Source organism: Choristoneura fumiferana, chromosome 9 (assembly GCF_025370935.1).
Source record: "Choristoneura fumiferana chromosome 9, NRCan_CFum_1, whole genome shotgun sequence".
NCBI lineage: Eukaryota > Metazoa > Arthropoda > Insecta > Lepidoptera > Tortricidae > Choristoneura > Choristoneura fumiferana.
Window position 1 is genome coordinate 5,633,560 of NC_133480.1, and position 16,052 is coordinate 5,649,611.

General features: G+C 37.8%; 1 protein-coding gene across 1 annotated transcript in view; it reads right to left on the minus strand.

Moving 5' to 3' along the window:
* The window catches only part of Pi4KIIIalpha (phosphatidylinositol 4-kinase III alpha), a gene marked incomplete in the record, with an annotated part of 92,318 nt that overhangs the window by 34,893 nt on the left and 41,373 nt on the right, over positions 1-16,052 (minus strand). Inside the window, 5 exon segments of the mRNA XM_074092027.1 lie at positions 8,031-8,204; positions 9,141-9,251; positions 10,536-10,731; positions 13,210-13,245; positions 15,706-15,856. Of these exon segments, the coding sequence (XP_073948128.1) occupies positions 8,031-8,204; positions 9,141-9,251; positions 10,536-10,731; positions 13,210-13,245; positions 15,706-15,856 (668 nt within the window).

The following is a 16,052-nucleotide window of genomic DNA, read 5'->3' on the forward strand; positions in this document are numbered from 1 at the left end:
GTGGCACAACAGTGTTATTTTGAGTAACTAACCAGGCAATACATAAAGAAAAATATAACTATATAAACAAGTCTGCACAACAGACGTTACTTACTATCTACAACAGTTACAACGGAGAATTAGTGAAGATTGGGAACAGCAATTGAATATTAAAAAAAAATTAGAGATGCGAGACTGGATTCGAAAACCATGATCCTTCTTGAATGGCCATATTAGTAGGTCGAACTACTTTCTGTTACCACTACCTTTTTACCCTAACTGAAGCGAAGGTTATGTTTTGGACCTGTGATGTATTTATTTTAAGTATGTACGTATGTTCCTATGTTCGCTCGTACTACTCAACGGTTTAACCAATTGTGACAAGTGACGTCATTACATTTGTCTTATTAGCGTGAGGGCACTTATTGGGTAAATAAAATTCTTATGAAGTCAAAGTTTAAGGTGTGTGTGTGTGTGTGTGTAGATATAATTTTGTTGAGCTTAAATAATCTGAACTACTGTTGATGCACCACCTGCTGTAAACTACGTAGTCCTAATATTATTATATTGGCTCTCTGTTGCCAAATATAAACTCCAGGCTCCAGCACTGCGGTGTGGAATGTCAATTTTGGATCTATATTGGAATCCATAAAACTTATGTCATAATGATATTTTGCCATAATGTCATTCCATAATTTTTTTCCTAAATTTGAATATCCTAATGCTTATTTGCACTAATTTCGTAAGTACTAATTAACATATTATGTCCTTATACTCACATGTCCAAATATTGGTTGACATAATCACTTTTGTACTAAACTGGTTTGGAAACTTCACACACCGTTGAATCATCCCCCTTACCACTAATATAATAAATGCGAAAGTTTGTAAGTCTGTGTTGTTTGTTTGTTACCCCATCACTTCAAACCGCTGAACCAATTTAGATAAAATTCGGTACCTACATAGATAGTTTGAGTCCCAGAAAAGGCCATAGGACAGTTTTTATCCCGGGAAATTGCATATAATAGTAGTAATTAATACACTTAAAAAAAATGCCACTTTATAAATAATTTTAAATAAAATCTTTTCTGACTGCTGTTCTTTTTTGTAGGGGTCGCAGTTCTAACCTAACCTATTTTTCTGGCTGCGGTTCGTTTCTGTAGGAGTCGCAGTTCTAACCTAACCTAACTTACTTTTCTGGTACCGGTTCGTCACTGTTGGGAACTCAGTTGTAACGTAATATACTTTTTCTGGCTCGCAAGTCCGCTGTTTACCTACAAGCTGCTTGTTATGACAATAATATTATGGATTTTAATATTATTACTCGTAAGTTTTATGTCTTACTATATTAGTACAAACATATTAGATGTAGAGTATTAGGACATGTAATATTATGGCTTATGATTATTAGGACAAAAAATCATTAAGGCAAAAATAGGATATGTCAAAAGTGTTTATGGCAAAAGTGTTATGGCATTTGAGTTTAGGACAAACGATATTATGGATTACGAAGGGGACCGTCAATTATATCTCCAGTCGAGTAAGCTGTGCATTATCCGTCAGTCAGTCATACAGTAGGTAACGTTACTCTTATTAATAAGTTATAAACCTCAACCAGTTTAGTGAAATTACAAAATAAGATAAAAGGTCAACTCGATTTTATGGTTCGGTACCCAAACCCTATTACTAAGACTTCGTTGGTCGTTTGTCCGTCCGGCTGTCACCAGGCTGTATCTCAAGAACCGTGAGAGTTAGACAGTTGAAATATTCACAGATTATGCGGCCTCTATAACAACAAATACTAAAAACAGAATAAAATAAATATTTAAAGAGGGCTCCCATAAAACAAACGTGTTTTTTTTTGCCTTTTTTTTGCTAATGTCCAATGAATATTGTATAGATGGTGCGCAACCCTTTGTGCGCGAATCAAACTCGCAGTCGGTCGGTTTCATTTCACTACACTTGTTTAGCAATTGATAAAATCCCTCTGTTACGCGTCAGTGACGAAACGAACTCGCAAAGTCAACTCTATGATCTCTCTCTCTCTCTCTCTCTCTCTCTCTCTCTCTCTCTCTCTCTATGATAAAAGTCTGAATAAAAAAAAACTCCAAACGAAGGTCGAGGCCGGGCTGCCGCCTCACTCGCCGCCCTTGCCCTTCAACCTGACCCAACAGAGTCGCATCCGCTCCACCTACATCGATCTCGCTCGCTTCACTCGCTCGATCCGCAGCAGTGAAGATATTATTTTGGCGGAGCAGGTTTAGGTTTTTGATCAAATGACTTTTTTTCTTGGCCGGTTTATTAAGAATTATCTCCTAAATGTATGGAAAAAAAGATAAACTTAAAATTATAAATGAGTTTTATTTTGTTCCTTCGTTTGTCTTTCCTTTTACTGTTTTTGCTCACTAAATATATTTAACTTTTCAGATTCATAATGGACTTCAAATTTATTTTCTGAGACAAGTACGTAATACATAACAAAGTACAAAGCAAATAGTATTAGCGATTTTGTATTAAAATTCACCAATACTCTTAGCTTGTACTTTACCTATTATGCAATTGGGCCCGGTAGTCTCATGGATAGGAGCCGAAGATTCAACAGTTACTTACAGCTCTTGCTACATAAGTACTAAATACCTTTACAGATTGATTAAACCACCGTTCTTATTTCAAAAAATGACAATCATCGAAAACAGTACCATATTGTCAAATAATATATACGTCTCTTTCAGTTTGGGCGTGACGTCAGTGAGGTGTCAATTGTTCGTTACCTATATGATTTGATTATTTATGACTTTCAATATTTTTTGATTTTACAAGATCTTGCGGATTAAATTGAGGAATATATAGGTTGTCACAAAAATATAAGTATAACCACTAAAGACAACATGTAGTATCGAATCGTGAATATAATTATTTTTTGTTTTTTAAGAAATCTATTGTTATAAAATAAAGATACAACTTTTACCATGAATAGACTTACGACTGATTACGATGAAGCATACCTAGACACTTGGTAAAACTATAAGCTGTAAATGTCTGCACTATAAAGATATTATTGTTATTTTTGATTGTTAACTTTGAGGGGGCACTATAGTCAAACGAAGTTAATTTCTCCAAGACACTAGAATCCTAACTCTTACTGTGTAAAAGATAGTCAAAAATTAAGTTAATTAATTATTAGCTGTAAATCCCACGATCGAGCGACGACATCCACACTGCAGCAGACAATAGACATTATTTTTCTAAAACTTAATTTTCTTTAGGGGATTGCAGTTTTTCTCACTCACTTCTCAATCTAAGTTATATGATATAGGAATTATCAATGACAAAAGTAGAACAGCCATCTCAACTACTTTGTTTTTTTTTTTACTGCTGCTAAGAACTACGCTAAGTATACAAGATCTATTTTGGATGCTGCCTCTACTTTATGGGTGAGTAGGTAAGGGTAATTTTAGGACCTTGTAAAATAGTCTCCCTATTATTAAAAATTTTATAATTATCTTTGTTTTATTCTTTCATGCTCAAGATATCGTTAACGTGATTTGCATACTACTATTTCGTGATATATTCGTACTGACGCCACAACACATAGCGGAGATGTCTAAACATTTAAAAATTATCGGAACACGCATTTACGTAATGCACAATAAAAATATAATCATGTTCAGATATTCTTCAGCACCTAGACAGCTTCCACGCTTATGGTGGTGACTGTACAGTAAGTACTACATAATATATTTTTGTACCTATAGGTGAACTGAAATATTTACTTTGCTCACCCACGACCTTTATAATAATATCTTTATATCTTTTACTATTTCTAACATCTGGTAGTATGGTGAACGTTTGTGTTGCTCTAAAGATGAGATCTGGTCGAGTTCGAAACGCGTCAGTGTAGTGTGGTGGTGGTGATAGATGTGTTTGATGATTTGTGCGTATTCCGACAGTGTGCAGGTGGAGGAACTGCATGAACACACATTTCATGCATAAACGTAGCTATTATAAAGTCACGGGTGAGCAAAGCAATTGATTCAGTTCATTGATATTATGAACCTCCGCAAAGTATAGGATTGCCGTTGGGGCCGAAAAGTACTCGTACTGCTAAAATGTATTCCTTATTTCTGTTCCTTGTAAAGGTTGCCTGGAAGAGATCGCTCTGAAGCGATAAGGCCGCCTATTGCTTACCTTAGAAAATCTCTATGTATATACTTGTGTTCTCTGTACTGTTTACTGTTTTTTGGTGTGCAATAAAGAGTTATTGTATTGTATTGTATTGTACTCGAGTGGAGACCGCGGATCGGCAAGCGCAGCGTAGGACGTCCACCAACGAGATGGACGGATGATTTGGTTAAAGCCGTGGGTCCACGGTGGGGGCCGCTGCCAACCGAAGCAACTGGAGGTTATGGTTGGAGCCCTCTGTCCAACAGTGAACGTCCTACTGCTGAGATGATCATGATGATGATGATGATTTTCATAACGTCTTCTCACTAAATTGACCACTTCTCACTGTGACCAGAGACCAATTCGAACAATGAACCACTTTCTAAATTGTCAATATCTTATAATGACAGTGTACTAAGTTTACAATTTCTTTAGACCAATGTCATTTCATTGGTTACATACTCTGAGAATATAAATCCTATTTCAGGTTCATCTCTATCTGTTCATAATTTTATTCCGCATATTGCTAAATTTTACATTTCAGAATACTTTTGCGTTATACTGATAGGCTGCATGACCTATTGCTTCTTAGACCACCTGTGTTTTAGTTTTTTAGACTAAATGATACTATTCCATACATCTGGTTTTCAGTAGGAAAATCAGTACATATAGGTATTCATGCTCCTACTAGTAGGAGAATTAGTATAATATTGTGTTCGTGCTCCTACCAGTAGGAGACTGTAGTAGGAGCACGAATTTGCATCTGTTTCGAGCAATCCAAGCTATACCAGATAGAGGGCGCTCGTGCCTAAAATACCATGCGCCACATTACAAAATCGAAGATTACACAAGAAAGTGTTTTTTTTTGTGGAATGTCTTATTTTGGGCATCTGGTATAGTGGGAATTTTAATGAATAAGTAATGTAGTATTTTGAAAAATGTGATATTTTAGGCACGAGCGAGGGAAAATCGCTGCGTGGCTATAGCTACCGTCCTGCACAAAGGGAAAAATCCCTCCCGACCCGTGGTCCAACTGCTATCTGGTTGCACCACGGGAACCTAAACTTACCCAGGATGGTTCAATTCTCAGACTACTTTTTTTTCTGCAACTTATTGCTGCGACCCGTGGTACAACTGAAGGGCTATTGTCCAACGGGCATATGAACAATTGCTATGTTGAACCATTTGCACCATGGGGATGTAAAATTACCTTGGGTCATGTGTATCAGAATAGGTACTATCATTACTGCATTTTTATAAAATTAAAGTCTCATGAAACCCAACAACTATGTAGTTTATTCTGAATACAGTGAAACCAACAGTCCGAACCCCGATTCCACAGAGTTCAAGTGGTAGTTCAACTAGTTAAACTAATTGGACCCACCCAGTAGGACCATGGATAAACATACTTTCCAGAATTGGACTACTGATTTTGCTTCTCCGTGGTGCAACCGGTTGACGATGAGTAAACTTGCTTCCCCGTGGTGCAACCAGTTGGACATAGTAGTTGGACCACGGGTCGGGAGGAAAAAAAGTTCATAAGATTAGTTCCTAAACCGCAATCGGTTCGCATCAAGAAGGAATTTTGCTCATACGCGTGTAGGGTGAGCACTGAAAGACTCCGGTCGTCGTCAAGCAGCTAATCATCAATTGAGTAAATAGGTAAGTATCTCTTGTAAGTATAAATATATTCAGATGTAATCTCGGTATTTCTTGCAATTTGTGGGAATTCTTGAACGAATTTCTACCACTTGGTTGAAATACTGGGCATACCGTTCAAAACGAGATCCGATTTGCTTTGGAGTCAGAATGTTCTTTATTTATCGTAGAAACATGTAGATGCCTACATGTAGCCTGTATTCTCATTATTCATACTAAATACAAATAAATATATAGGAAGTAAAGTTCTGAATTTACCGTCGAAAACTCCAAAACAAATTCCTTCGGATCTAACAAAAAATGTACTTGGAATGATTCAAGCGTAATCTAATCGCTAATATAACGCAAGCGTAATACTTGCAACATTTTTATAGTATTAACTTGCATCCAGCAGCAACACGCTTGAACGCATTCAGGTCTTCCTCGAGCAGCTAGCACAATAAAGCTCTACACCTGGAAATTCACAACTATATCTAAGAATTTTTATTATCTGGCACACCCACGACACAAAACGACAATTGAAAACATGGAGACTGTACTAGCTCCCCAGAGGTCCTCGCTTACTACCGTACGATGCCCACCAGCACCGTCGTAAAGCGTTAGGTCTGCCCTTTTAAGGACACAGCAGTACCTGTCTTGAAAAATTACACGGAAATTCTAAAGCTTATAAGGAAAAAGACCCTCTAGATATATATAAACAACCAGACCACGATAATGATGATGGTGATGATGATGATAGTATTATCCACGTATAAATAAAGATTCAAAATATGAAACGTCGTTTCCAGCAGGATTCTACATACCGATAGCTTCAACGAGGCTGTTTCCTTTCCAGCCTACTATGTACCACTACACATTAACTGTTTTACGCATCAGGGTAGTTGACACACTTATACAGCATTACGGCCTTCCGTTCTTCAGCTTTCCAAAATGACCATTTCTGTACCTCGGTATACATACAATACAAAGAATTATCGCAACCTTCAACTCAAAAGATAACTGCAATCAAGACTGGTAGGTAGAATAAAACACGGAAAGATTTCGTCTCCAATATTCGAAGAAATAGGAGTAACACTCGCATGTAATGCATGATTATCAAAGTATGTATGTCACAAGAGCATCATATGTGGTTACCAACTTGAGCACAATATCATACTCGACAATCTCCAAGTCCAAAGCCAAAAATCACATAAGATTAGATTCCTGGGACTCTAACACGATTCATCTAATTCTATATCGTCGCATATGAAACACTCATATTATCTAGATATTTGAACATTTTAAGGGCAAAAGTACAGTTGATACAAATATTCGTGACCCGAAAAAAAAAATATGAATATTTTGTAGTAGCTTACGCCGAAAGCCTTCCGAAAGCCTAGAAAAGTGATGCAATAATTTTTCACTAGTTGGCGCTGTCTATTTGCATGTGTGCGTGAGCTCCTAGTGTCCGTATAAGGCTGTACCTGACACCTAAATTTGAGCCCTGAAATCTCAGAATTGGCACACTATTTCCGTTCGACTGTAGTCTCAAAAAATCGGCAATTCTAAATTGTTTTCGCAAATAATAAACTCAACTATTAGTATTCTACGGATATTCTAAAAATTACAAAAAAACATCACGAAAATTCGACAGTCTGATTTTTAACGCCATCTGACGAGACTTTTACCATGAGCTAACGTGAGCAGCCGCCTTAAACACATCGTCCTCCACTTTCGCGTAAATCAACACTCCAATTATCACGAACACCACATTATTATTGATCTTACGTTGACGTTGACATTGACACTAAATAAAAAAATATAATGCTGGTGCTCAACATACAGATCAAATTTATGAAATAAACATTGGTGTGGCGGAACTAGATTATACTCTGGCATCATCAGCCGAAATAGTTTCAACAATTAAAACAAAACAAAGTAGTGAATCAGGTACATCAATGACAAAATATCCAAAAAAAATTGTTTCCAATAATCCATTGAATTTTTTAAACAATTGCGTCGCCAGGGGGGAGCAGGGAGGGGCAGCTGCCCCCCCTAGAGATTCTAAGAAAGTTGCCAAATGTAAAGCAACCAAACCAAAGTCCTTTTAAAGATAACTTGACTTGCGTGATCGATCATTCCCGTGCGTCGAAACCTAAACTTGAATGAATTCACCAATTCCAATAAACACCTACAATTCATACTTTTCTCATTCTCCATATCAACTTGCAATTGGCCCTAACACTTACCTATACTGCTTCCTGTCATCAGTGTGATGGTACGCAGCAGAAGCCGCCTCTACAGTGATGACTGTGAACATGCGCATGATTTCGTCATGCGCCGGTCCCTCGGGGCTCGCCAGAGCCATGCATCCCAGCTGGTCTACGATCAGAGTATCCAGTGACGACGGGGCGCGGCATAGTCTGAAAATTATATCATGGTCATCATATGCGTAAGACGTTCACTGCTGAATATAGGCCTGGGGGAGGGTTGGAGAGCATAGTATAGGAATTCAAAGTTGTCTTTTAAAAAAAAAAATAGGCTTACGTTTGGCCTCAATCTCGCTTGATGGAAGGCGAAGATGAGGCCTAACATGGTACACGTTTGCCTAGAAGGTGTCTGTTCACTTTGACCTTAAAGATGTCCAGATTATAGCGTTCCGGAAAAACTGACCTCGGCAGAGTCTAGAAGAGGATGCTGCTTATCTTCTGACAGGTGCGACTCCTACTTTCGTAGAGAGCCATTTTGAAAAGACGCGTATGTTAATCACGATACACTACAATTGTAACGCACACCTGACATAGCTTTAATCTCATGTCAAGATTTACCAACAAATATACAAATAAAATATAAAATAACATAATTTAAATACAAATAATAGATTCGCACTCGACATATGACACGGACAATTGTCACTTGGGTGAAATAGGGCCAGGGCCTCATTTCAAAATGTCAAATGTCGCGACAATGTGACAAACATGTCGGCTTTTCCGGTTAGAAATATATGTTTTATAACGTAAAATTATAGAATTGTTGACTTGTCACCTATGACCTATCACTGACAATGTAAGTTATATGAAATAGGGCCCAGGTATCCCTCAGCCGGTTTCTCTGGCGGAAGGAGCGGGGGCACCCCAGGGTACACAAAATGGGGAAGAAATCCACTAAAAGTTAGGAGTTCAGGACTCATCTCCTTAGCAAGCTAATAGTAGTATCTGAATTGCTCATTTAAAGGTATTAGATAGATAGATACATTGCAAACACTTTTCTTAGAAAGTGTATACTGAAGTCTCCCGAGTTACATGACAGAATAACGTACGTTATAAGTTGATTGAGCCATTAGGTTATTTGAAACTTACCTCTGCTGGAAAAACTGCAGGATTGTGTCTGTTGTTTTTGGGGTGTCTTTCAATGCCACTGCCACGTGGCCCAACATAATCACTATGTTGGTGCTTATTAATGACGATTCACTGAAAAAAAAAAACATTGCTGTCACTAATTGAGTTATAGAATAATTAGTTAAAGGCTAGGTTGTCTGGCAGAAGCTCCATGGTAAGTCTAGATGAATAACAGCACTTAAAGTACATATCTTCATAAAAGCATTTTCTTTCAAAAAATTTCATACAAATTTTACGAGTCAGTTTTGTGACATCCAATATCGAGTGTATGAAAAAAACGTCACAAAACTGTCATTTTGGATTGGGACATTTTTTAAACCATCGGAATCGATTGTGCTTTTGTGAAAATGCCCATCTGTTACAATTCCTAATTACAGTCGAGTTCATAAACTTGAGAGCAAAAATTAGATCAAAAATATCTGAACACGACTCTATTGTTCACGGCGTAGAGGCGTGTTCAGATATTTTTGATCAAATTTTTGCTCACAAGTTTATGAACTCCACTGTACAACGTAGAGGTAAATATCAGTGCTTCAATTATGAATCTGTCACTATGTTAATTTTTTATCATCAATCACAAATATGCCACAACTGTCACTGAGATTAGCATATTGCTCGCAGAGCTAACTAACATGAGAACAGCTTCCAGAGTAATGCCATAGTGTTTAACCTTCTTACTTCAACTATTTAGCTATAGTTTATACCTGACGTGTCATTTTTCTACATTTTTAATCCTCTCACTAATAATACAGTCTTGTCACTAAATCTCACTAACCTGTCACTAGTTTCCGTAGTGAACAGCTTATTGGTGACAGAAACAACTAAAGCCGGCACAGAATGAGTCTACTGTAAGTGCAGTTTCCAAAGAAATGCCATAGAGTTTCACTTACTTCAACTGGCTATAGTTTATAATGGCCTTGTATTTTTTCCACATTTTGGAATTTTGTTACTACAGTGCCTGTGTGCAGTGAAGTTCCTGATTATTGTTAATGTCAACTATTGAAAAAAATGCTATACTTACTACTCTGTTGCACGCAACAAGAATCATTGCATTTTTGTCTATGATTCATATTGTTTATATTCAGAAACTTCATAATTTCATAACGGCCGTTGACTATAATCTCACTAATAAAGTCTTGTCACTAAATCTCACTAACCTGTCACTTGTTTCCGCGTGAACAGCCTATGGTGACAGAAACGGCTAAAGCAGACACACAGAATAAACAGTCTACCGTAAGTGGAACTTCCAAAGTTATGCCATAGAGCTATAATTTATAACTGACCTGTCTTTTTTCCACATTTTTAAATCCTGTCACTAACCTCACTAATACAGATTTGTCACTAAATCTCACTAACCTGTCACTTGTTTCCGCAGTGAACAGCCTGTTGCTGACAGAGCCGACTAAAGCAGGTACACAGAATGGGTCCACCGTAAGCGCAGCCTCCAAAGCCACGCACAGATTCTCAATGGCCGCATCTCGAAGTTTCTCGAACGGTGTCGATTTGACAGGCACTCCTGTCTCTGTCATGCCTTGGAGCTCCTTACCTTGCACTATAAACAAGGCAGTTGATAGTTATGGGAACAAAGAACTGGCCAAATGTACGTGAATCGAGCGTCAAAGGTGTGATTTAGCAGATCAATGATGTCACAGTGTTACTATCGTTCCCAAATACCAAATATAATAATTTATGGACTCCTTTCCGTTGTCACACTTATTAACTGCAATGAGAATAGCAATTATTTTATTTGCTTATTACAAATTACCAGAAACGCACGCGTGCCGCTGCTAGCAGGCATTCAGTTAGCGGCCTTAAGGTCACAGCTTATCATTACAGCTACCCGGCACCCGACCAGTACCACCTCGCCTCGAGCGGCTAGAATTCCTCATATGAATTTGTATGGATATGCGCTCACTACATCAACTCCGTAGCGTCACCGGATCGCCTCACTCGCGAGGTTGCCACGTGCGGACGGCGAGTGGACCACTCGGTGATAGCCCGCTGCTCGCCGCCATAGTGACTACTAGGAAATTCGTGGACCACGCGAGGTCCACTCGTTGTCAACGCGGCGTCCACCAGTGTCGACAACGAGTGGACGCTGAAAGTTGAGGCGGTGCTGGCCGGGTGCCGGCTGGCTCTAATGAGCTGTGGCCTTTACATGTATACCCCCCACGAAAAGTGGCAGACAAAATGATGCGCAAAGATAAATTAAAGGCATCTTCTGTCATAAGTCTTCGTAGAATCTACTATCAATTAGCAGCTAGACGGAAATCAATAATTTTAGAAATCTGGTATTCAGGGAACAAGTGTTGTTACGGGTAAAGTTAAGATCACACTTGTGTTATGGCGTGCATCGTACAGAGCTAGTGTTTATGCAGGGTGTTACAACAATAAACCTAAAGTGAAAGGGAGTTAAACGGCTCTTAACAAACCATAAAGAAAAAAAAAACTTGAATATGACTTGATAATAACCTAAATACATATAATTGAGCCCTCTTGTTCTGAGAGGAGGCCTGTGCCCTGCAGTGGGACGTATATAGGCTGGGATGATGATATAATTGAAGTACATTCACCAACACCAATATTGGACATAACAAAGAGTGCATAAAAATCTCATACGACTCTATTTCTATGGCAAGTATGATGTGTCAGATATTTTTGCACGCTCCGCTGTGGCTAATATTAATGGTGACTGTACAACCCAGCTTTAGTAGAACAAAAGCGTTACCAATATGGAAAGTTTGTTTAAATTATACAAAAACACCTTCTTTAATATAGCTTCGTCGCTGCGCGTGCAAAACAGCGAAAGAGCACCTTATAAATACCACGTATCTGCGTTTCCACCATTTTACAGGAGGCAGAAAAAACTTTAAAATCTCCGACATTAAACTACATTTCTCTAACTGAACTATGAGTATGTAGCTACTTCTTTGCAGCTTACTTTATGGGAAGATCATGTAAATTTACTCAACGCCAAAGATCTGTTGGCACGATGTTTCAACTTCGCGCGTTTTGCTGTTACGCGGTATTTACCAAAGTGCTCTTACGCGGTTTTGAACGCACAGAGACGTTATGTCAATATTATAGTTATGGACATGACAGGTTGTCGCTAATTAAAGCCGTGGTGAATATTTTGGTCATTTTTGTAACACATTTTACAATGAGGAGTTTTAATGCAAATTCTGATTCAACAACCATGACATGTGCGGCATGAGCAGTATAACATGTGAAGTACGACACAAAGTGTTGTTTGATTGCAAAGTAAAGTCCGGTCACGGAGCACGAAGAATTTCGCGCAATAACCTTTACTACTTGTCTCTGTCACTCGCGCGTAAATATTTGACGTCGCATTCGTACAAATTCATGTGTGCGAACGCGACGGCAAATATTTACGCGCGAGCGACAGAGACACATAGTGAAAGGTCATTGTACGAAATTCTTCGTGCTCCGCGACCGGACTTTAATTTAGTAAATCAGGCGTTACTTTGCGGAGGTAGCACGTCTATGCAACAATGTATTATCATACAGCTCCTCCACCCTCATACTGTAAAAAACACAAACCCACCTATCACCACCACAATATGCGTTTCGAACTCAACCAGGGTTCATCCTCAGAGCTACTCAATCATTCACCATGCTACCAGACTTATAATACGAACCAAAACATTAATTTCAATTTGTCGTTATAAATCCCCAACTGGATTGGATTGTTTCGGTTCGTTAGTCTAACATCTGGTAGCATAGTGTACGGTTGTTGCTTTGAGGGTGAACTCTGGTTGACTTCGAAACACATCACTGTAGTATGGTGGCGGTGATAGATGTGTTTGTGCGATTTGTGTGTTCCAACAGTGTGGAGGTGGAGGATTTGCATGAACACGCATTTGTGGTGCAGACGTATGATATAGCTATGAGTAATTGTTTTAGTTAATTAATTGCAAAGTTGAGTTAGTACAGAGCTGCGCAAGATTCAATACAGTGTGACCAGTTCCTTTTAAATAAATACGATAATATGATTTTGATACTTATATACCTGATTGTCTTGTACTTTCTACTGAGCCGGCATTGGCTGAAGGCAAAGTTTCAATAAGAAAAAAACAGTTTAGAAAAAAGTACAACTACTTAACTATAATACATATAAATAATTATTACAAACCAATTATATTTAATTAGATCAGCCAAATTGTACATAAATAATTTGAAATAATACACTCCTTTGAAAACCAAACGGGCAAATGACCGTTCCACCATGCGCATTGTAGGGTTCCGTAGCAATATGTGGAGAAAATTCAATAACAAGTTTTAATCGAGCATTACTCGTTAAATTGTAGGAAAACTAAAACCTACTTTGTTGTATATTAATTATATTTATTTATTTATTTTGTTGTTTATTAAGTGTTTTATTTATATGTTATATACCTCTTCCGTTCTTCTCACTGTGCATAAATTACTGTTCGCCTATCTTTAATTTTTCCTTTCCTGTTTAGGTTAGCTTAAAAAGGTCCCTTTTAGGGATAAGTTCCCCTTTGTACTCTTTTGTTTTGTTGTTTTCTTTTTGTATTATTTTTGTGTTTTATGTACAATAAAGTATTTACATACATACATACATTAATTATATTTAACTGCGATAGTTTTCGTTTTAAATTCTTTACATATACTTATACTTGATTTGGATAGTTGTTTAACTAACGTAGATGTAAACAAAACAACGTCAATTGGTGTCTTGGTGTTTGAAGTTTGTTTACTTTAGCTAAATACCCATCCAAACGAAATATAGATGTAGTTTTTATGTAACAAATAACAGCTTTCTAGAGCTAAGAGCTTACGCTCACTCGTGCGGGTGCACGGCTTGGCGCGAGCGTGGATGCTTGTTTCACGTCATCTAATAGAGCAGCGCTGCGTGAACTGCTTTATTGAAACCTTTTAAATCAGCACGCCGCGCGGGCGCTCGCGCCGTGCACCCGCGCCAGTAAGCGGAGGCCCTAAGAGTCTCTGAGTTTAAACCATGAACAGGCAGACAGGCAAATAGATAGAGAAGGCGAAACTACAAGGTTTCCGCTTTTGCCATTTTGACTACGGAGCCCTAAAAATGACAAGAGTTCTGCAAGTTTTTTTATAGATATTTTATAGATAGGCTTAAATATTTCAAAAGAAAATATTATTTCGATTTGCACTCAAGTATACAACTGTTCGCTCATGAAGAAGGCCACTCCAAATTTTATGAATGTAGTTATAAATATATCTGCATAACACATCTATGTGCTATACATATGTATACTCGTATGTGCGCGTCCTCAGTCGATGTCGGTACCGTCAGTCACTCACACTAAGACTTGTGAGCACAAGCTTTACTCTAACTATTGTACTGTGCACATATAAATTTACTGTGGAGAGGTATTCCTTCGTGAGTGAACGAATAGATCTGTAATATAGCTTACAATCAAAAGTAAAGTACAGCAAAAAACATTTCACTATGCTACTAAAATTATAAATGCGAAAGTTTGTACAATCAGCATCAAAAGTAGCGGATCACTTTTTTACTCTGTCACATTGACACATTGGTAATCTTTCATTGTGTTTAGTGCGTGGCTGTAAAACGACAAAGTCCGAAAGTGTACCGCTACTTTTGATGCTGAATGTAATCGGACACCCCCCACTCCTGAACATTGACGCGCTTCATCTTTGTAATTTTTATTAACCCCCGACACAAAAAGAGGGGTGTTATAAGTTTGACCGCTATGTGTGTCTGTTTGTATGCGGTTTTTTTTATTTGAAAGCAAATTTACTAGCGATGGTTTTTAGACATGTTTCATAAAAATCGGTTTAGCCGTTTTTGAGATATTGAACTTTGAAGTGACAATGTCGGGGGTTTTCCAACTTTTCGTTGTTTGTTTCATTGGCAAGAGAAAAAATACGGGTCCAATATCTTGCGATAACTGTTAATCGAATAGACTGACTAAATACATTTTTTTTACCAGTAATCTACCAAATTGCCATGACAGTTAGATCAAGATCTGGAACTTCCATTCAACTTATAAATAAAATAAAATATCGTAAATACAAACTGAGACATGGACGCACAGAAAAACTTGACCAGCAGTGGTGTAGAGGTTATAGCACGCAGCACGGAATGCTGAGGACCTGACCCTTCGATTCCCAGTGCTGGTCTCTTTTTCTGGTTTTTCTGTGCATACATGTCTCAGTTTGTATTTACGATATGGTTTCACGGGATACCCGTAAAAGTAACAAATTTGGAGTTGAAATAAAAAATTCAAAAAGACTCCAAAATCAATCATAAAATAAAATAATGAAATACTGACTATTGAGTATTAAATTTCCGGATCCAATGACTCATACGAGAGAAGCATCGGGTAAAGGACAGCACCAATATCTGACACAAAAAAGCGTGCATAAATATCTCATACAACTCTATTTCTAGCGCCGGTAGGACGCGTCAGATATTTTTGCACGCGCCGCTGTGGCAGATATTATTGCAGTTAGCTGTACAATACAGATTAAAAATACTTACGTGTAACTTTCATGTGTTCCTTGCCAGTTTTTTCAAGCTCCAGTTTATGCAACTTGAAAAGAATAGGCGATGGTGTGACAAGGAAGTCTCTCAAACAGTATATCGAAGTGTTCGCGATCGTCGGGAATTTCGTTGCTAACTTTCCAAGTCCCTGTAAATTTTAATATATATATTTTATAATATAAACCTTTCGCTGTCGGTATTTTATATTGTACTGTGTTGTTAAACACTTTATTGTATATAAAAACACATGAAATGAACAGTAAACAGGATAATAAGATGTACAAATAGTAATCTTTACAGTGGAATAAGAGAAATGTGTAAAAAACACGTCAACTAAAAAAACA